General features: G+C 59.0%; 1 protein-coding gene across 1 annotated transcript; it reads left to right on the forward strand.

Moving 5' to 3' along the window:
- The first annotated feature begins 5,018 nt into the window (after positions 1 to 5,018).
- Positions 5,019 to 12,494, forward strand: SUSD2 (sushi domain containing 2). Its single transcript, XM_070769932.1, has 15 exons — positions 5,019 to 5,157; positions 6,853 to 7,060; positions 7,232 to 7,383; positions 7,780 to 7,947; positions 8,384 to 8,558; positions 8,686 to 8,887; positions 9,098 to 9,183; positions 9,262 to 9,530; positions 9,604 to 9,747; positions 9,845 to 10,003; positions 10,309 to 10,557; positions 10,669 to 10,941; positions 11,072 to 11,248; positions 11,667 to 11,769; positions 11,899 to 12,494. Exons 1-15 carry the CDS (start codon positions 5,082 to 5,084, stop codon positions 11,921 to 11,923), a joined length of 2,466 nt encoding a protein of 821 aa, XP_070626033.1. The 5' UTR covers positions 5,019 to 5,081; the 3' UTR covers positions 11,924 to 12,494.
- Positions 12,495 to 20,187: the final 7,693 nt, after the last annotated feature.

The raw sequence follows: 20,187 nt of genomic DNA on the forward strand, positions 1-20,187 counted from the left end.
TATCAGTGACTCTTAACTAGCTCATGTGCAGTGAAAGTGAAGGGAAATTGACCCTTGCAGTAATTCCCTCTTCTATAGGCGCCTGCGCCAGCCTGGTCTACAGACAGCACTGCCGATGTCAGACTCACCTTAAAAGGATGCTCAGAGGCAATTACACTTAGACCAGGACGAGAGGAAGATGACCTCAGAAGCAGCTCACCCAGGACGCTGCACCTGACGTGTATGATCGTTTATGATGTTGTCTTGACTTCACAGACCTTTGCGTATAAATCAAATGTTTTTCTGTCTTGAACATGATCCTATGCTAGTTTTAAAAAACCGATCCAAGTCCTGGGTTGTGGCCAGTCACCTGTGTCTAGAACGTCTAGGTTCCCTGGTGGGTTTCTCCACCCCAAGGCTCTAACGGGATGACCCTTAGAAATGTTTTCTAGAAGAAAGTCCAGTCCCCTGTGGGCTACTCTTGATATCACTAGGTGGGACCCTCTCAGCTGGCCAATTAAGAATGCCTGCTCTGACCCCAGCCGTAATATGGATCTCCCTCCAAGTCACTCAAGCTCAGTCAGAGTAACAAGCAAATTCAGTCAAGGAATAAAACAACCAGGCTGTGGTCATTTAAGATTTAAGGCCTCCTTTATCTTGGAGGCAGTTAAGTTATACTAAGGATAGCCAGCCTAGTAACACTAGGAAACACTAGGCTGGGAGCCTGATGCTAATATCCCTGAAAGATAGAGCTGTACTATGTCAGACGGCCTGAGGATATACTGGGCTACACCTAATGGAAATTCCTGGCTTAATTCTTACTTGTGACTTTAAAATACTGCTAGCTGTGTTAGATGTACTTTGAATGTTTTATGAGATTATTGTCTCTTGTGTTAGTATTACCAAATGCGCGACTGAACCTCCGACAAAAATGATGACTAGGGGACGTGAAGCAGTTGATCCGCATGCGATCAACGATTGTGATAGTGCAACTCTAGATATGGCAAGACAGAACAGGCGGGGGTTTTCCTGGACCTTCCCACACGGGGTAAGACAGCTGGTCCAGAGTCCTCGGTTACTGTTGACAGACTTAGTCCAGTAACAGCCCATCGAGTGGCCTGTCTGCAAAATCTTTGCAGACCCAGGAATGAGCCCTTCTAGCAAAGTGGCACAAAATGGTCGCAAACGGCCTGCGAAATGCCTCCCAAAGTACGGTCAAGTTTATCACCGTGAGGGAGTGGCCCCCACCAAGGGTGCTCGCATCTGCCTCCACAAGGATTAAGTCATGTGCCCCTGCAGCAGTGACCTCCAACCCCCGCTGAAGGAGTTCAGGGTGGAGAGCAGGAACCGGGCCCTCTGTGCTCCAGGAAACTGGCAGGACAGGTCTTCTCAGGAGCTGACTTGATAAGCCCAGTTCTTATACCTCCTCATATCTAGAAAAGCTCTAAAATCCTTCATGGTGACAACTCTTCTTGTGACCAGCGAAGGCTTCACGAGACTCTGTAAAAATACGTCCTTGATTGCACGCGCCTCCCCTGCAGCAAAGTCACACGTACAGCGGGCTCCCCGCTGCTGCTTTGGGGCGGTCTCTCGCAGCCGTGTGAGGAGCTGTCTCCTGGCTGCAGACCTCGGTTGTCGTTCGGTGGCTCCGTCATGTCCGAGTCTTTGCGACCCCGTGGACTGCAGCCCGCCAGGCCTCCCTGCCCCTCAGCATCTCCCAGTGTTGTGCCACGCGTTCTGGGAAACAAGCTCACTCAGGACAACGCAGATAGCGGACTGCAGTTTACCGCACCGGCGGGCCCGAGGCAGTCTCCTCTTGGCCGAGGACCCGACCAGCATTTGTGAAATCTTTTACGCCCGTGTGTACGTGTCTGAACCCACCACCCCAAAGTCTCCTTGAGACTCACATAAACCAAGGAAAATGCAACCCCAGTCACCCTCAGAGCAGTCACGGGCTCTGAGCTCATGTGTCAGTCAAACAGTTAGCCGATAATCAATAAGCCCGAGGCTACACTCCGGTAGATACAGAAAAATTTATGGCCTGTCTGGAGGAAAGGGTGATCAGTGTATGTTTTCTCTTGGGCTATGAGTAACCTAGAAACGATCTTCAAGGTTCCCCTGTCTGGAGGCGGTCTTATCCTTCTATTGTTGTTTTCATAGGCACTAAACACAGAGGAATATCCTGAAAGAGATGGGAATACCAGACCACCTGATCTGCCTCTTGAGAAATCTGTATGCAGGTCAGGAAGCAACAGTTAGAACTGGACATGGAACAACAGACTGGTTCCAAATAGGAAAAGGAGTACGTCAAGGCTGTATACTGTCACCCTGCTTATTTAACTTATATGCAGAGTACATCATGAGAAACGCTGGGCTGGAAGAAGCATAAACTGGAATTAAGATTGCCAGGAGAAATATCAATAACCTCAGATATGCAGATGACACCACCCTTATGGCAGAAAGTGAAGAGGAACTCAAAAGCCTCTTGATGAAAGTGAAAGTGGAGAGTGAAAAAGTTGGCTTAAAGTTCAACATTCAGAAAACGAAGATCATGGCATCTGGTCCCATCACTTCATGGCAAATAGATGGGGAAACAGTGGAAACAGTGTCAGACTTTATTTTTCTGGGCTCCAAAATCACTGCAGATGGTGAGTGCAGCCATGAAATTAAAAGACGCTTACTCCTTGGAAGGAAAGTTATGACCAACCTAGATAGCATATTCAAAAGCAGAGACATTACTTTGCCAACAAAGGTTCGTCTAGTCGAGGCTATGGTTTTTCCTGTGGTCATGTATGGATGTGAGAGTTGGACTCTGAAGAAGGCTGAGCGCCAAAGAATTGAGGCTTTTGAACTGTGGTGTTGGAGAAGACTCTTGAGAGTCCCTTGGACTGCAAGGAGATCCAACCAGTCCATTCTGAAGGAGATCAGCCCTGGAATTCCTTTGGAAGGACTGATGCTGAAGCTGAAACTCCAGTACTTTGGCCACCTCATGCGAAGAGCTGACTCATTGGAAAAGACTCTGATGCTGGGAGGGATTGGGGGCAGGAGGAGAAGGGGACGACAGAGGATGAGATGGCTGGATGGCATCACTGACTCGATGGATGTGAGTCTGAGTGAACTCCGGGAGTTGGTGATGGACAGGGAGGCCTGGCATGCTGTGATTCATAGGGTCGCAAAGAGTCGGACACGACTGAGCGACTCATCTGATCTGATCTGATCTGAAACACAGAGTTCAGAGTCCATTGGAAAGGTGGCCCAGCATGATCAGCATGAACAGGCCTAAGATGGAGTCCAGGCCCTATGAATTCCTTCTTCACCAGAGCTTGCTCTAACTCACGTCTATCGAGTCGGTGATGCCATCCATCCATCTCACCCTCTGCTGTCCCCTTCTCCTCCAGCCTTCAGTCTTTCCCAGCATCAGAGTCTTTTCTAATGGCTCTTCCCATCAGGTGGCCAAAGTATTGGAGCTTTAGCTTCAGCATGAGTCCTTCCAATGAATATTGAGGACTGATCTCCTTTAGGATGGACTGGTTGGATCTCCTTGCAGTCCAAGGGACTCTCAAGAGTCTTCTCCAGCACCACAGTTCAAAAGCATCAATCCTTCGGCGCTCAGCCTTCTTTATGGTCTAACTCTCACATCCATACGTGACAATTGGAAAAAGTCCTTATTTTGCCCCAAATAAAACTTAACTCTCACGCTGTGCATTTTTTCAAGTCCGTGTTCCCCAAGCCATGGTCAGGGCCCTGGAGCAAGTCCCAGTACCAGCCCCCCCAGGCTGGCTTGGGGACCTGAGGACCACCGGGGCAGCTGGCCCCAGCAGTGCTGTGGGTGCCCAGCATCTGCTTAGCAGTTGTGGCTACACCCCCCTCCCCCACCCCTGCTGGCTCTCTGGATCGCTGCGGGGGGCGGGGGGCAGCAGGTCGGGCCACGACAGGGAACCAGGCTGGCTGACCCCCCAGGGCCCCGAGGCCTCCCACAGCCCAGGGCCCCCCCCAAGCCCCCAACCGCTAGCGTCAATTCCCTAAGGGGTCCAGGGCCCTGTCCCCTTCGGTTGCCTTGAGAAGCCACCACTGTCCAGACCCGGCCCAGGTGGCAGGGCCCGAGTGAGTCTCCGACCTGGTTCCTCCCCGCCTACCCTGGCCTTGGAGGCTCCCGGAAACCACCTCTCCCAGGGACCTCGCCGCCTCTCCCCGTCTGGGCCTCAGTTTCCACACCTGCATAAACAGAACAGAGGTGTGGAACAAGGGAGAGATTATGCAAACGCAGAGTGACAGGGCAGAGGCGGCTCCTGTTTGGCTCCCAGCTCCGGGCAGAGGCCCGCAGGAGAGCACAGATGACCTCGTTTCTTCCCAGAACCCCGCCAGCAGCCCAGAGAGCCCTGCGGAGAGGAGACCAGGGTCCCGGCCTCAGCCCCCCACCCTGCCCCCAGGGTTCACCTGCAAGGGGCTCCCGGCCCCGCCCCCTCCCCCCTTCTTTCCCCTCCACCCACCGGGGGCATCTCCGCCTTCGCCCAGCCGGGCCCTCCCCTAGCGCCTACACAGTAGGCTGCAGGCAGGCACCAGCAGGAAGGTGCCAGCTCCCACACCCCACCCCGGCTGTGGGGAGGACCTGGGAAGCCCAGCTCCCTGTGGGGCAGCTGAGGTGCGAGGCCTGTGGCCCAGGACCCCCGGGGGCTGGAATCCCGGGATGGCAGGGACCACCGCGCCTTCTCCCCACCGCAGCATCATCCCTTCCCCGCGAGAGTGTGGCCCGGCTGAGCAGGCCTAGGGGGTGGGGGGTGGGGACTGGGATCCAGGGTCTGTAGGGGGTGGGGGGTGGGGACTGGGATCCAGGGTCTGAGCGGCTGCCCCCGGACGTCCGGCTTCAGGATGCCGGTCCCCTCCCCTGGGTCCGGGGCCGGAGGGCCAGGAATGTGCTAACGGGGCAGCTTGAGCCCTGCTGGCGCTTCGGGCACCTGTGGACTTTGAGAGGGGACCGGGGGGGGGGGGGGGGGGGGGGCGGGGCGGGGCGGGGCGGCAGCGCGGGGCGGGGCGGGCTTGGGGAATATTTGACCCGCCACCTCCCGGCCCCTGCTGCGCCGTCTGCAGACGCGGGCCACACCATGAAGCCGACCCTGCTGCCCTGGGCCCTGCTGCTGCTGGCGACTGTCCCCGGCCCGGGCCTCCGTCCTGCTGCAGGTATGCCGCTGCCCTGCCCTTCCGTCCCCCTGTCTGCCTGCTGCAGTCAGACCCAGCGCAGAACCTCCCCGGGCTCAGACTCTTGTCCATCCGTCTGGCTGTGACCACACTGGGGTTGATGCCGTTCAGTCGCTCAGTCGTGTCTGACTCTTTGCAACCCCATGCGCGGCAGCGTGCCAGGCTTCCCCGTCCTTCAGCATCTCCTGGAGTTTGCTCAGATTCATGTCCATCCTGGGGCGTGCTAAGAAGAAGAAGAAATTCTGGGGAGCCCAGAGCCAAGGAGCTGCTGGTCGGGATTGGGGTGGGGGTGTTCTGGGCTATGCCTACTCTAAGCTAGCTGGGAGCCAGAAGGCGGGTGGCAGGCCGGGAGGGAGGTCGCCAGGGAGGGTGAGCACAGCCAAGCCCTTGGACTGAGTGAGACCCGAGCCCTGAGGGAGGAGCCCTCAGCCCCACTGGGCCCCCTGGCCAGCTGGAGGCAGGACAGTGGGTCCCTCTCAGGGTGGGCTGAGCCCGAGGAAGTCCTGGGAAAGGCCCTGGACTCCGGAGCCAGGCCCCTGACCCCCGCCGGGCCGGGCCAGGCTGGTTTTCACCCGTTCCCCAACCCCCTCCCGGCCAGCTTCCCATCCTAGGAAGCAGCGACATCCCCCTGCCGCTTATCTTACTTGGGGCTTCACTCAGCCTCCTGCCCCACCCTCAGGCCATCACAGCCTCGGTCAATAAATATTTATTGACGCTCCTGAGTGCCAGGCCCTGCACTGCGCGAGGCACGACCGCAGTGGTGGCTCAGGCCCAGGCTTGGCCCTTGACCAGCCCCGGGGTGGGGGTGGGGGGAGGCTGGGACGGGCCAGAGGGGACAGGGGCCTGCACCATCCCCCGGGCTCCACCCTCCAAGCCGCGTGGCCAGGCCAGCCCCAGTGGGTCGGCTCCCCACAGCGCCCCCCCACCAAACTGCCCTCTCTCCTCTCCTGGCCTGGCCGAGTCCTCTGCCGGAAGTGTCCCCTAAAAGGAGGGGAGTACCCCTTGCCTTCTCCCCCGAGGGTGGGGCAGGCTCCTTCAGGACCTTAACCCGTGGTGGGCAAGCCTGCAATGCCCAGCAGAGAGAGGGACAAGTTCAGCCCGGCACCGGCCCCTAGTGGGCCTCCAAGGGGACTCTTCGCAGCCACATTCCCAGACCCCAGGCCGGCGAGCGGGGGGGGTCCTTCTCCAGGCTGCCGGTCCACTGATGTTTTAGGGAGTGGACGCAGCTCCCGGCCCATGTGGGGGGTGGTCAGGCACTTGTGGCCATCGAACACACCGACTTGGATGCTGAGAGCCAGTCTGCCCGGGGAGGGAGGCGGAGAAGGAAATGGCAACCCACTCCAGTACTCTCACCTGGAAAATCCCATGGACGGAGGAGCCTGGTGGGCTATACAGTCCACGCGGTTGCAAAGAGTTGGACACGACTGAGTGATTTCACATGTCCTCAGATCTCCGCCGATTCCAGCCAGTCATTCAGGCCCTCGAACTAAGAATTAACCGCCAGCACCTCCCCCACCCCGCCGCCCCCGACTCTGAGCCCTGCGGGTTTCCGCTGTGTCCCTGTGGTGGTCAGCGCCGTTCCCGGCCAGCTTTCTCCTGGGGCTACTTGTAAGGGGCTCCCGGGGAGAGCGAGGCGGGCACCCTGTGCCACATGGCCCTCCACGCCCTCCACTCCAGGTGCCCAGCTGAGCTGCTCCCAGCGCTGCGGAGACCAGAGCGGGCCATGTTCCTGCCACCCGACCTGCTTTGGCCTGGCCAGCTGCTGCGTGGACATCCGGGATTTCTGCCTGGAGATCTCGCCCTACTCTGGCTCCATGATGGGGGGCAAGGACTTTGTGGTCCGGCATCTCAACTGGCCCAACCCCGCTGACAGCGTGATCTGCAGGTGGGAGGCGCCCGAGGGGCACTCTGGGGCCCACCCCCTGGTGGGCTGGGTGGGGCCCCAGGACCCAGGGCTGGGGCTGCTGGCCTGATGCGTTCCCTGGGAGGAGGCTGGGAGCCTTGGAGAGGCTCGGCCCCCGCAGGCCCAGCCTGTCCACCCCCTCCGCCCCTCCAGCTTCAAGGAAAGCATCCAGACCCACGGCTACGTGGACGCCTCTGGCCGAGTGCACTGCGTGTCGCCCCTGCTCTACGAGTCCGGCCGCATCCCGTTCACGCTCTCCATGAACAACGGCCGCTCCTTCCCGCGCTCGGGCACCTGGCTCTCTGGTGAGCCCTGATGGTGACGCACCCTCCCGGGCCCGGTGCCCTCACAGGGACTCTCCTGGGTGATAATCTGGTCGAACCGGTCACTCTGGAGGTCTGCCCCGGGTGTGGGCTCCCCAGACTCCTTTCTCCACCCACTGGCATCCACACAGGGGTTCCAGCCCAGAGGGAGGAGGACTGTGGGGGGGTCTGCTCTGGCCAGGGGAGGGGAGGAGCCAGCCCGGGGGCAAAGATCAGGGCCCCTCCTCTCCCAGCCCCTGACCTTTCCTACTACAAGGGCACCATGTCTCCCGAGGGACTGCCTTGGGACGTCCCCACAGCTCAGAGAGCCCCGGACCTCCTCCCCTGGACGCCCTGGGCCCCAGGCCTTCCCTCAGCTCACCTCCCGCCCCCCGCCAGTGCACCCAAGTAAAGTGTCGGACTCCGAGAAGAGCCAGCTGGTGAACGAGACCCGCTGGCAGTACTACGGCACTCCTGGCACGCAGGGCAACCTCACCCTGACCTGGAACACCTCGGCCCTGCCCTCGGACACCGTCACCATCGAGCTGTGGGGCTACGAGGAGACGGGTGAGGCCGGCAGGGGTCATGCCCCGACCCCCACCGGGAGCCTGGAGCTCACGGACATGGGAGAAAGGAGATTCCAGGTGGGGGGAATCCAGCCAGGGATTTCGAGCCGGAAGGTGTTGGCAGGAGAGGGCAGCTGGCTCGAGCGGCACAGGGAGGAGTGGCCGCCTGGGTACCAAGGCTGGAGGGGGGCTGGAGGAGGTGCAGACGTTTGCAGCTCCTGGATACACAGCTTGTCCTGGAAATAGGAAAGACGTGCCCCGCCCCATCCTCAGAGCCCCTGGAGGACTAGCAGGCCTTGGCCTGGCTCCCTCCCCCAGCAGGGCAGGCCCTCGTGTGGGGGCCATCTGTCTGTGGCACCCACCTCCACCTGTGCCCCCGGGGTTCCTGGGTCAGGCCCCGGGGCTGATGAGGCCTTCTCCCCCTGCCAACCCCTCAGGGAAGCCGTATTCCCAGCAGTGGGCAGCAGCGTGGTCATACCTATATTCCTTGGCTACCAACATCCACAACTCCGGTTCCTTCACCTTCACGCCGAAACCTGCCCCGCAGAACTTCCAGAGATGGGAAGTGGGTTCCCTCCGCATCGTGGACAGCAGACACAGCGCAGGGAAGCCGTAAGGACCGCCCAGGAGGACGAGCCCAGGGCCTGTCTGCTGCCCTACGGGAGAGGGGGTGCGGGGCGGGGCGGGGCCAGGGCTGGGGCAGGGAGGGCAGCCCCCAGCATGCGTGCGTCCCCCACAGGGATGTGCAAGCGATCTGGAGCAACGAGCACGCACTGGCCTGGCACCTGGGTGAAGACTTCCGGATGGACCCTGTGGCCTGGGCCCGAAACCAGTGCCTGGCCTGGGAGGAGCTGGAGGACCAGCTGCCCACATTCCTGGAGGAGCTGCCCGACTGCCCCTGCACCCTGGCCCAGGCCCGGGCTGACTCCGGCCGCTTCCACGTGAGCCCCCCAGCCCAGACAGGGACGGGGAGTGGGTGAGGGGCAGGCTAGGGCCGGCTGCCCCCACCAGCAAGGGCCACGCTACTGGAGGCATCACAGGGAGGGGAGAGGGAGGCCTGGGAGGTGAGGCTGGGGGTCCGAGGCCCCGGAGGGGTAGGGGATGGCGGAGCCCCGAGCCCGTGCAGGTGACAGCCGCCAGCCCCTCTGCAGACAGACTACGGCTGTGACCTGGAGCAGGGCAGCGTGTGCACCTACCACCCGGGCGCTGTGCACTGCGTGCGCTCGGTGCAAGCCAGGTGAGCCTGAGATGGAGGGTGGGGCGCGGGAGGGGCGGGGCCAGACCCAGGGCCGTCCTGACCCGTCTGTGCCCGCAGCCCCCGGTACTACTCGGGCCAGCAGTGCTGCTACACTGCGGATGGCACGCAGCTCCTGACTGCTGACTCCACCGGGGGCAGCACCCCGGACCGCGGCCACGACTGGGGCTCACCCCCCTACCGCGTGCCACCCCGCGTGCCGGGCCTCTCCCACTGGATCTACGACGTCATCAGCTTCTACCACTGCTGCCTCTGGGCACCTGAGTGCTTCCGCTACATGAACAGACGGCCCTCCAGCGACTGCCGCAGCTACCGGCCCCCGCGCCTGGGTGGGTGCTGGGCTGGGCGGGCGCTGGCCAGGGCAGAGGCAGGACAACCCGCCTCACCTTCCGATCCCCCCAGCCTCCGCTTTCGGGGACCCACACTTCGTCACTTTCGACGGCACCAACTTCACATTCAACGGACGTGGCGAGTACGTGCTGCTGGAGGCAGCGCTGACCGACCTGCGGGTGCAGGCGCGGACCCAGACCAGGGTGACGCCAGAGGGTGAGGCCGGGCCCCGGGGGCTCTGGGGGGCACAGGGTCATTCCTGGGGAGGGGGAGTCTGAGCCCGGTGGACCCCATTTTGCACCCATCATCCCAGGCTCTCAGGACCGAGGCACGGGGCTGACTGCGGTGGCCGTCCAGGAGGCCAACTCAGACGTGGTAGAGGTCCGGCTGGGGGACGGGGCGGGGGTCCTGCAGGTGCTGCTGAACCAGGAGGTGCTCAGCTTTGCGGAGCAGCGTTGGATGGACCTGAAGGGTAAGTGGGACGTTGGGGGCCCCATCTGGGGGTCCTGGCAGGAAGGGAAGGGGGCGCAGGGTGGAGTCAGGGTGTGAGGGCCAACAGCCAGTCCCCCCCTCACAGGACCCTGGTGTGGGAGCTCCCTTCAGGGCCTGGGCACTCAGACCCGCCACCCGGGGTGGGGGAGTGTCAAGGTAGGCTGGGCCCTGGGGACTCCCTCCTGGCCCTGAAGCCCACGGTGCTAGCCCACGCATCCCAAGGCTGTGGGGTCAGAGCCCAGCGCCCACAGGGGCGACCCTGACCCCACCTCCACGTGTGCCCAGGTATGTTCCTGTCGGTAGCCGCTGGGAACAGAGTATCAGTCATGCTGACGTCAGAGGCCGGCCTGGAGATCAGCCTCCAAGGGCCATTCCTGAGTGTGGCGGTCCTGCTGCCTGAAAAGTTCCTGACCCACACGCAGGGCCTCCTCGGGACATTCAACAACGACCCAACCGATGACTTCACCCTGCGCAGTGGGGAGGTCCTGCCACCCAGCACCAGTTCTCGAGAACTGTTCCGGTTCGGGGCTGACTGTAAGAGGCCACAGGCAGGAGCACAGAGGGCACGGCCCTGGGAAGGGCTTGGTGGAGGTGCGGGGAGCCCCCAGACCCTCCCACCCGCCAGCCCTGATGCTGTCTTCCCAGGGGCCGTGCAGAATGCCTCCTCCCTGCTCACCTACGACTCCAAGTTCCTGGTGGAAAACTTCAAGGAACGGCCTAAGCATGACCCCACTTTCCTGCCCCTCTTCCCCGAGGAAAGCTCCGCGAGCCCCAGCCAGGCGAGTGCGGCAGCTGACCTGTGTGGGGACGACAGTTTCTGCAAATTCGACGTGGCGGCTACCGGGAGCCTGAGCGTGGGCAACGCCTCGCGAGTGGCCCACATGCAGCACCGGCTTCGCGTGCAGAGCCTGCAGCCCGGTGAGCGGGGCGGGGCTGGGGGGAAGGCGCGGGCGAGGGGGAGGGCGCCTGGCGCTGGGACACGGCCCCCCAGGCTGGTGGCAGCAGGCGCGAGCTCAGGTCCGATGTCTGCGCCCCGCCCCTACACTAGTGGTGTCCTGCGGCTGGCTGGCCCCGCCTGCCAACGGACTCAAGCAGGGCGAGAGGTACCTGGTGGGCTCCACCGTCCGCTTCCGCTGCAACAACGGCTACAGCCTGGCTGGGGCAGACGCCAGCACCTGCCAGGCTGACGGCACCTGGTCCTGGCCCACCCCCACGTGCCAGCCAGGTGAGAACACCCCGCCCACCAGAAGCCCCGCCCACAAGTCCTTGCCCTACCCACACTGCCTCGCCCCGCCCATCAGCCGGCCTAGCCCCGCCCACCGGCCCCTGGCCTGCCCATGCACACTGCCTCGCCCCGCCCATCAGCCGGCCTAGCCCCGCCCACCGGCCCCTGGCCTGCCCACGCACACTGCCTAGCCCCGCCCATCAGTCGGCCTAGCCCCGCCCACCGGCCCCTGGCCTGCCCACGCACACTGCCTAGCCCCGCCCATCAGTCGGCCTAGCCCCGCCCACCGGCCCCTGGCCTGCCCACGCACACTGCCTCGCCCCGCCCACGCGCCCACGCCCCAAGCCCGCCCCACGCGCACGTGTGCGCACGCCTGCGCCTGGTTGCTAGGCGCACTCACAGCCCACCACCTCTCCAGGACGGAGCTACGCGGTGCTGCTGGGCATCATCTTTGGAGGCCTGGGGCTGGTGGCCCTGGTTGGGCTTGGCTACTGGCTCCTACGCCGCAGGAAGAGCAACACGTGAGACCCCTCTCTCCCAGGCCCGGTCCACTCCTCCTCGGTTCTCATGGGCCCGCCCCCGCACCCCCACCCCCACCCCGGGCGCGCGTGGGACCACCGTGCCCGCGCTAGACCGCAACTCTGTTGCAGGGCCGTCTGGGGTTCGCAGCCCTGAGCGAAGCACACTTGGCCAGTGGCGCGAGATGCACGGGGCCTCCCCGAGGCCAAAGCCGAGCCTCCAAACTTCCAGGAGCCTGCACCCCAGTACTTGAATCCTCGGGTTCCTAGCGCCAGACACGTGGAACCCGTACACCCGGTACCTGAGCTTTTCAAGCCGAGTGCCCTGCTCTGTCACCGAAGGCCCGAACCCCGAACTGTAACCGGGGAGCTCCCGTGGCTCTGTTCCCTGCATACCCCAAACCCTAGTTCTCCAGGCCCTGGGCTCTGTACCCTCGAATCCTGAGGCCTGTCTCCCGAACCCTGACATGCCAGCACCTGATGTGCAAAGGCCAGTACCTCAGATCCCGTTCCCCTGACCCCCAGTGTGAGCCTGCTGACCCAGCAGTGAGCCCCAGGGCCGAGCTGCCTTGATTCCCAGGCCCTGAGCCTGGCTGCCCGGGACTGTGGCTGGGTCCAGCCTTGGGCATGGACCTTCTAAGCTCCAGTCTTGTAACTCCAAGTCTTACGGAACGTCTCCTGACAGACTCCTTGCCTGTGGAGGCAGAAAACAAGCTTTGGTGCCCCTCTGTGGTGTCTGTGCTCGTGGCGTGCCTTATCCCCGGGAGTCCAGTGGTCGCCCTGGGCGGTGCACGGCACCGAGAGTGACCGGCCTGTCCCCAGGCTCCGACTGTCCGTTTGTAAAGTGGGATCTAGAACAGTGACTGTGTCATGGGAGCGGAAGCGTGCATGGGGCACTACGCTGGGCACCCAGCTCTAGCCCAGCCCCAGAGGCAGTGTGGGAGCGCCATGCCCAGCTGGTCCAGGCCCCTGGACCCTTTGCCCAGGACTGTCCGGAGGCAAGTGTACAGGACCCAGGCCTCTCGTGAGGGTACTGAACGGGTGCTCTGGGGGGCCTGGGTAGGATGGTGCCGGGTTTCCATCAGAGGTCTCAGACGGGGAAGTGCCGGGGCTTGTGGGTTGGAGGTGGGTGCTTGCTGCCTGCTGCCCAGGGCTGGTGGCTCTGCCTGAGAGGAGCGAGGGTCAGGGAGCAGCCTGGAGACACCTGGCGCCCTGGGTAGGGGGCCCTGAGCAGAGCCTTCTCGCAGCCGTGCTGAGTGGCCACGTGGGGGCAGCAGAGGCTAAGAATTGCGGAGGTGGACGCTACCGGGGACCCAGGCCACCAGGGAGGGCCGGGCAAGTGCCCCAGCAGGCTTGTAGTCACCGCCTCGGCCAAGGTTCATGCAGGCCCACCTGGGTGGGGGACGCCTCGAATCCCCAGTCTTGGAAGTTGTACAGGTTACCCAAGGTCCAGCAGGCTCTGACCTCCCTACCTCCTCAGCCCTGCCTTTGGCAGAGGGTCCTGGGCAGAGAGGCCCAGGCTGGGAGGGGGGCGGGCAGCAGGTCCCCCTGCCGGAATCCGAGGGTGCTGCGTGTGGCGGGGCGTGTTTCAGGGAACAGGGCAAAGGTGGGAGGGTCCCGGGGGTGGTGCCCAGTCAGTGCGTGTCCTTCCAGACCCCACCTGGCACCTCCCCACCCCTGGCTTCCAGCTCAGGACAGGGGGGCTGAGTGCCCACTCCTTGGCCCCTGGGAAGGTACTTTCCTCCCTGGGGATGAGGTCAGGCTGGGCTGGCCCCCATCAGCCGAGCCCCGCACCTCCCTGGCAGGGCCAGGCTGGGCACTTGTGGGTGAGCAACATGAGGGCGGCAGCTGAGGCCTGAGAGGGAAGCCTGGCCTCCTCCTGGCTCTCCACCCACCCCGTCCCTCTGGGCCCTGGAGCCGCCCCCCACCCCCACCCTGGGCAGGAGAAGGGATCCATTGTGGCCCTGGCCCCAGACGTCAGGCTTTCCCAGTGCCAGGGGCCAACCAGCCTGGGAAGCCCCAACACCTGGCAGAGGTTTTCCCAGGGCCCTGAGAGAGTCGGGGTGCGGCCAGGCCTGTGTGAGGCTGCAGGGTCCCAGGGCTGGGCACAGGGCTCCTGGAAACATCAGCGGTGGGGACCCTGGCCTCAGAGAGGTGTCCTCCCCAAACCGTAGCCCCAGGGCATGACAGCCCCAGAGCCCATTGCAGGGGGAGGGGAGGAGGCCACGGAGCCACATGGGGGCCTGGGCCTCAGCAGCAAAGGCCCCTGACACCCCCAGCCTCCCGAGGAAGGAGCATTCACATCCCCTCCAGCTTCCCCCTCGGGTCTCCTGTTGGCTGAAGTCCGGGCAAGGACCCCTCAGGCAGGCTGCTTCCTCCCACAGAGCCCCAGGTGACCCAGTGCCCGCCCCAGGCCAGGCCCTTGCTGGGAGACCCCCGTCCCCGTGGTGTGTCCTGCTCGGGAGGAAGGGGTGACCAGGCCCTGCACTGTGGGGGTGGGCGGCGCTTCCTGGGGGAGTCCGCCTCCGGGCAGAGGACGGAAGCCATTTATCTGAGTAGGGGCTCAGCAACCTCCAGCGGCCCGTGCCCCTGGAGCAGTCCCGTTGCTGCCTGCCCGCAGAAGCAGGTGGGGAACTTTCCAGGCTGGCCCTTAACGCCTCCCCAGGCAAACCCCTCCACCCGCCCTTTCCCCTGCTCCCACGGACTAGAAGCCGTGCCAACCTGTGAAGGGGCCCTCACCCCAGCCTCTTCAACGCATCCAGTCCTGCTTTGGGAACAAAAAATAAACTTGTCTGTGAGTAAGCCGTGGCACGTTCTGGGTCTGTGTGCTGCAGCACTTGGTCCTGTACACCAGGCCCAGAGGCGAAAAGACCTTACATCTGTCACCAGCGCTGAAGACAGACTGTGCGCAAGGCTTTAAATCGTTCAGACGGACCCTCCAGTGTTCACAGCAGCAGAGTTAGTCACGACAGCCAGAAGGCGGAGGCAGCTTAAGGGTCCATCAGCAGACAGATGGGTGAACAGGTGCGGCGTGTCTGTGTACAACGGGATACCGCTGGGTCATACACGTGCTTCAGCGTGGATGAACCTTGAGGCTGTTGTGCTGAGTGCAATAGCCAGACACAGGACAACCACTGTCTGAGCGGGACCCTGAGAAGTGGTCAAGACGGTCCGCTTTCTGTCGTGTGTATTTCGCTGCTGCTCTTTAGTTGCTAAGTCACGTCCGACTCTTGGTGACCCCCATGGACTGCAGCCCACCAGGCTCCGCTGTCCATGGGGTTCTCCAGGCAAGAGTACTGAGGTGGGTTGCCATTTCCTCCTCCAGGGGGTCTTCCCCGACCCAGGGATGGAAACCCGTATCTCCTGCATTGGCGGGCAGATTCTTTACCACTGAGCCACCAGGGAAGCCCACTTGTATTTTACTACAATTAAAAATCTTAAAACCCGAACGGAAGGATTTCCTTACCACTCCGTCCCCAGGCGGTGGACCTTGAGCCACGCTCAGGATCTTGTTTCTTCAGGACACTGCTGTTCTTTGTAAGTTCACTGCTGTTTTTTCTGTTACGCTTGGGGCCTTCTGCGTCCTCTTTGCCCCTCCCAGTCGCCGAGCTGCTCTGTGGGCTCCTATAAAGAAAGGCGTTGTGGCGTCCGATTTTATGATGAGACGTCTGTGCCGTGTGTGAGGCAGGTCAGGACACACCTGTCTCACGTGGATATCTGATGGACTTGGCGTTGTCTTTTGAAACACAGTCCCTTCCGCACTGCACCGCTCTGTCTCCTCTGTCAGAGGTCAGGTTTATTACTGTACTGGAGCCTGATCGCCTTAGTCACCGTAGCTGGCTCCCGACCTCTGGTGATGTGCGTCCTCTGTGATGCTCTTCCTTAAGACCGACTGCAGTGTGGGAGACTTGGGTTTGACCCCTGGGTTGGGAAGATCCCCTGGAGAAGGGAAAGGCACCCACTCCAGTATTCTGGCCTGGAGAGCTCGATGGACTGAATAGTGCAGGGGGTCACAAAGAGTCGGACACGACTGAGCGACTTTCACTTTCACTGAGGACTGCCTGGGCTAGTCCTAGCTCTTGGTGTTTCCACATGAATTTCAACATCAGCTTACAATTTACACACACACACAAAACCCACAAACAGAGCCCCCCGGAAAAAGTGAGGACTTTTGTTAGAATTGCATCGGATTTACGGGTGGACATGGGGAGAGTTGGTCTCTTTGCCGTCCTGACTCTCTTAGTCCGTGAACATAGTACAAGCTTCCGTTTATTCAAGTCTTCTTCACATCCTGCAGTTATAGTTCGCAGCCTTGGTCAACGTAGGGGTCTCGAATACCTGTTTCTTTTACTTTTAGGCTTGGATTTTTCAAAATGCTATCATAAGTGATTTCAGTCCAAAAAGAAATGTTTCCGTCTGGGAGGGATCCGTAGAGAGAGCGGTGATCTTTGCGTGTTTCCCTGGCCCCAGCGGCCTTGCACGAGTCACTGGGGTTTCTCTCGCTTCCCTGTTAAGCGCCTGCACACACGGACGGCTTCTGTCCTCCTTGCCAGCTCTTTCTCCTTGTGTTTGTCTTTCCCACCTGACTGCCTGGGCAAGGACTTCTCTTTCCGTGTGGAAAGAAAACAGTGAAAGCCAGCAAACGCCGTGTGTCCTTCTCAAGAGAAGCTGGCCTCGGTCTCAAAAGGAAGGCGGTCAGGTTTCGCCGTGACGTATGGAGTCCAGTAGGGCTTCGTAGCCGCCATTTACCAGATTGAGGAAGTTTCCTTCCATTCCTAGTTCCTGCAAGCTTTAGTGCTCAGTGGAGTTGGCAAGTGTTGCCAGACGCTTTTCTGCGTTTGTTGAGAGGGTGGATGTTTTTTCCTCCTGTTCTGTTCGTGCGTTAACACAGGGAATTGCATCGCTTGAATGTTTGCTTTTGTTTGTTTGGCCACGTTGCCGGGTTTGTGGGATCTTAGTTCCCAGGCCAGGGATTGAACTCAGGCCCTTGGCGGTCCTAACCACTAGACTGCCAGGGAGTTCCCAGAATTGCTTGATTTTGTAATGTTCAACCAATCACATATTCCCAGAATAAACCCAAATCGATAGTGGTGAATTCATGTATCATTTAGGAATGTTTCGTCTCTGTGAGCGAATGAAATCACCCTGTACTTTTCCTTCATGAAACGTTCTCGTCAAGTTTTGTTCTCAGGATTCTGCTGGCCTCATTAAAAGTTGGGCAACATTTTCTCTGTTCTGGGGAAGTTTGTGTAAGACTGTATTTTTTCCTGGTATCAGTGTTTGGAAGCATTCAGAGACGAATCCTTTGGGCTGCAGCTGTTTTTTCTTTGTGGGATCTCGTTGTTGTTTGAATTGGCACGTTTACCAGGGAGGTTGAACAACTGTGTGCGCTGAGATCACCATTTGTAGTTCTCTTCCCAGGGCCTCACGGGTCACATCCTTGTGCCTCTTTCTAATGGATTCTTGGTCTTTGCTATTAAATATTTAAGTATTTAAATATTAAAGAAACCAGGCTCAGGCCATGTTATGTATTGAAACTGTCTTTCCCCAAGTTTGTCGTTGATCTTTTAAAATATTTTCCACATCAACATTTTAAATTTCCATGTGTTCAGATCTATTCTCTTTTGAAAACAGTCTTGGCCATGCTGCTCGTCGGGTGGGATCTTAGTTTCCTGACCAGGGATTGGACCCCATCCCCCGCATTAGAAGCGCAGAGTCCTAACCGCTGGACCGACAGCGAAGTCCTAGTTAACCCTTTCTTTCTTTTTTTTTTAAAAACCTTTTTATTTGTGAGTTCCAGGTGACCAGTGCAGGGACTCAGCCACACACACACACACACACACACACACACACACACACCCCATCCAGGCGGCCACGTGGCACTGGGCAGGGTTCTGTGTGCTGTGCAGCAGGTGCTTTCCGGTCATCCATTTCAAATATAACAGTGTGTACACGCCCATCTCAATCTCCCCAGCATCCTTTTAAAAAAAAAAACAACATGGCTTCTTGATTTTATGTCATGCCCAGTAAAGGACTTCCCTACTCAAAGATCATAAATAGAACATTCTCTCATTTTCTTACAATATCTGTATGGTGTTTTCGGGGGGTAGTTTCATTTCTAATGAAAAATTTTAATTTTGGTTTTTCTTTTCAGTTTCATTTTTAAATGGGTTTATTCTTAAATCTTGGTCCGACTGGAGTTTAATTTGGTATAAATAAAAAGAGCAGGGGTCCCGCTTACTGCTTCCCCAGATGGCGGCTACCTGCGTGCTCTCGTGCTGATTGTTAACCATTCCTCTTCTCCCCACTGCTTGACGTGCTCCTCGAGCAGAGGCACAGAGTCCCGTACGTATTTGCGTGTCTCTGTGGACTTCGTGGTTGACGGTTTCTGAGGTTTACTTGAGTTTTTGTTTGTTTGCTTCACAAAAGCACTGATGCAATTTAGTGAGCAGGTGAAGGTCTTTATAATCAGTGACGCTGGACCAGCTGCCGAGGCAGTTATTTTATAACTTTTTCTTTCTCACTGGAGGGTAATTGCCTTCCGACTTTGTGTCGGCTTCTGTTACACACAGCACTGAATCAGCCATGAGACGGTTCTACATGTATCCCCTTCCTCTTGAGGTCCCTCATCCCCACCCCCGCAATTATTTTAGATTTCCCATTTAGGCCTAGGGTTCATCCCAAATTAATTTCTGTATGTGGTAGGAGGGAGGGAGTCAAGACTCCTTTACTGCACCCGCCTCCCAATTCCACCACTTGGGAACTTACACTTACACTTACACTTACACTCCAGGACCCTAGGAGCTTTGGGACGTCAGTATTCTCAACATGGGCTTCCCCTGTGGCTCGGGTAGAGAATCCGCCTGCCAGTTCCAGGAGATGCAGGAGACCTGGGCTCCATCCCTGTGTCGGGAAGATCTCCCGGAGAAGGTGACGGCAACCCACTCCAGTGTTCTTGCCTGGAGAGCCCCACGGACAGAGGAGCCTGGCGGGCTACAGACCACGGGGTCACAGTCGACGCGACTGAGCGCGCACTTTCTCATTGCGAGACGGGGGTCATCGTGGCTCCCTTCCATTCGGGAGAATTACGTGGATTCGTACGTGGAAAGCAATAGAGCGGCTCCTAACCGCGGCCAGTGCCCAGCAGACGTTGGTGTTGTTTTGAGATATTTATTCACGTGAAGGGAGTACCCGTGGGTCTCTTTCAGCGTTTGAGTGTTAGGTCCATGGGCTGTTTTTTTCTTAATCCAGAATGAGTGTTGGCTTCCGTCAGACGCCTCTCCGTGGAGATGACCCTGGGTTTTCTCTGCTGAGAGGGGAGTCCAGGCCCTCACAGACATTCCCAGCCGTCCTGCTGTAGGGCCCGCCGGGGACATGCTGTCCTTTTGAATGTGTTGCTTGGAGTCTCCTTTCGAGTATTGTTTTTTTTGAGGACTTTGTGTTGAGTTTCCCAAACACAATTGGCAGGAGAAGCCTATGGTCCTAATGGCAGGACACTGGGGAACTTTCCAGAAGGGTGTTTGAGGTAGGCCACTGTTCCTGCAATGTTCTCAGCTTTTCTGTGTGATCGCTGACCCACCTAGATCTTTCCTCCTCCTGGGACCTGTAAGCCTGCCCAATTAAATCTGAATTTCTGATAAACAGAGATGTTTTTACTAAGTGTTAAGTACCGTAATCCTATTTATCCTAGAAAGGTTATTTTGTCAAGTTTCCAAATTTATTTTTATTGAAATGAGGCATCTTTTCTAGTACTTTTAACTTCCTCTATAGCTTACGTTATTTCCCCATTCTCATTTCATTCTTTGCGTATTTACACTTCCTTAATTTTTACTGATTGGCTAGCTAACAGCTGTATATTTTTTCCAAGATCTGTTCTGACTTCAAATTCTCAATTTCTGCTTCAGTTGTTCCTAAATTCTTCCTCTTGCTTTCCCTACTATTCTGATTGTTCTTTTACTAACATCTTACACGAGATGCTGTTTTGATTATTTTAATGTAACTAACTAGGACAATGGATTTTCCTCTGAGCCCTGCGTGCATGCGTGCTCAGTCATGTCCGACTCTTGGTGACCCCATGGACCGTGGCCCGCCAGGGTCCTCTGTCCATGGAATTTCCCAGGCAAGAATAATACTTGAGTGGGTTGCCGTTTCCTACTCCAGGGGATCTTCCTAATCAAACCCACTTCTCTTGCACTGGCAGGCAAATTCTTTTCCCTCTCACTATGTTCTGTGGGGACTGATCTGTATACATGTGAATGTTATTTTGAAGATACTGCAGTCTTGGCTTTGATTGCCTCTGTTTAACGAGATGTTTACAGAAGCTGTAAGAGTCACTAACTGGGCTGGGAACGTGCCTCGGTTGGCGTGGCTTGTGGCCCACGAGAGACGTGGGCAGGACCAAGCAAGTCTTGCAGGGTGGGA

The sequence above is a fragment of the Bos indicus genome, chromosome 17 (genome assembly GCF_029378745.1).
Source record: "Bos indicus isolate NIAB-ARS_2022 breed Sahiwal x Tharparkar chromosome 17, NIAB-ARS_B.indTharparkar_mat_pri_1.0, whole genome shotgun sequence".
NCBI lineage: Eukaryota > Metazoa > Chordata > Mammalia > Artiodactyla > Bovidae > Bos > Bos indicus.

Excerpts from the sequence above, each read along its gene's own strand:
- SUSD2 (XM_070769932.1), top strand. The coding sequence starts at position 5,082 with ATGAAGCCGACCCTGCTGCCCTGGGCCCTGCTGCTGCTGGCGACTGTC. Across the intron at positions 7,384-7,779 it reads CTCGGGCACCTGGCTCTCTG|TGCACCCAAGTAAAGTGTCG; the intron begins GTGAGCCCTGAT and ends GCCCCCCGCCAG. Across the intron at positions 9,748-9,844 it reads GACCAGGGTGACGCCAGAGG|GCTCTCAGGACCGAGGCACG; the intron begins GTGAGGCCGGGC and ends CCATCATCCCAG.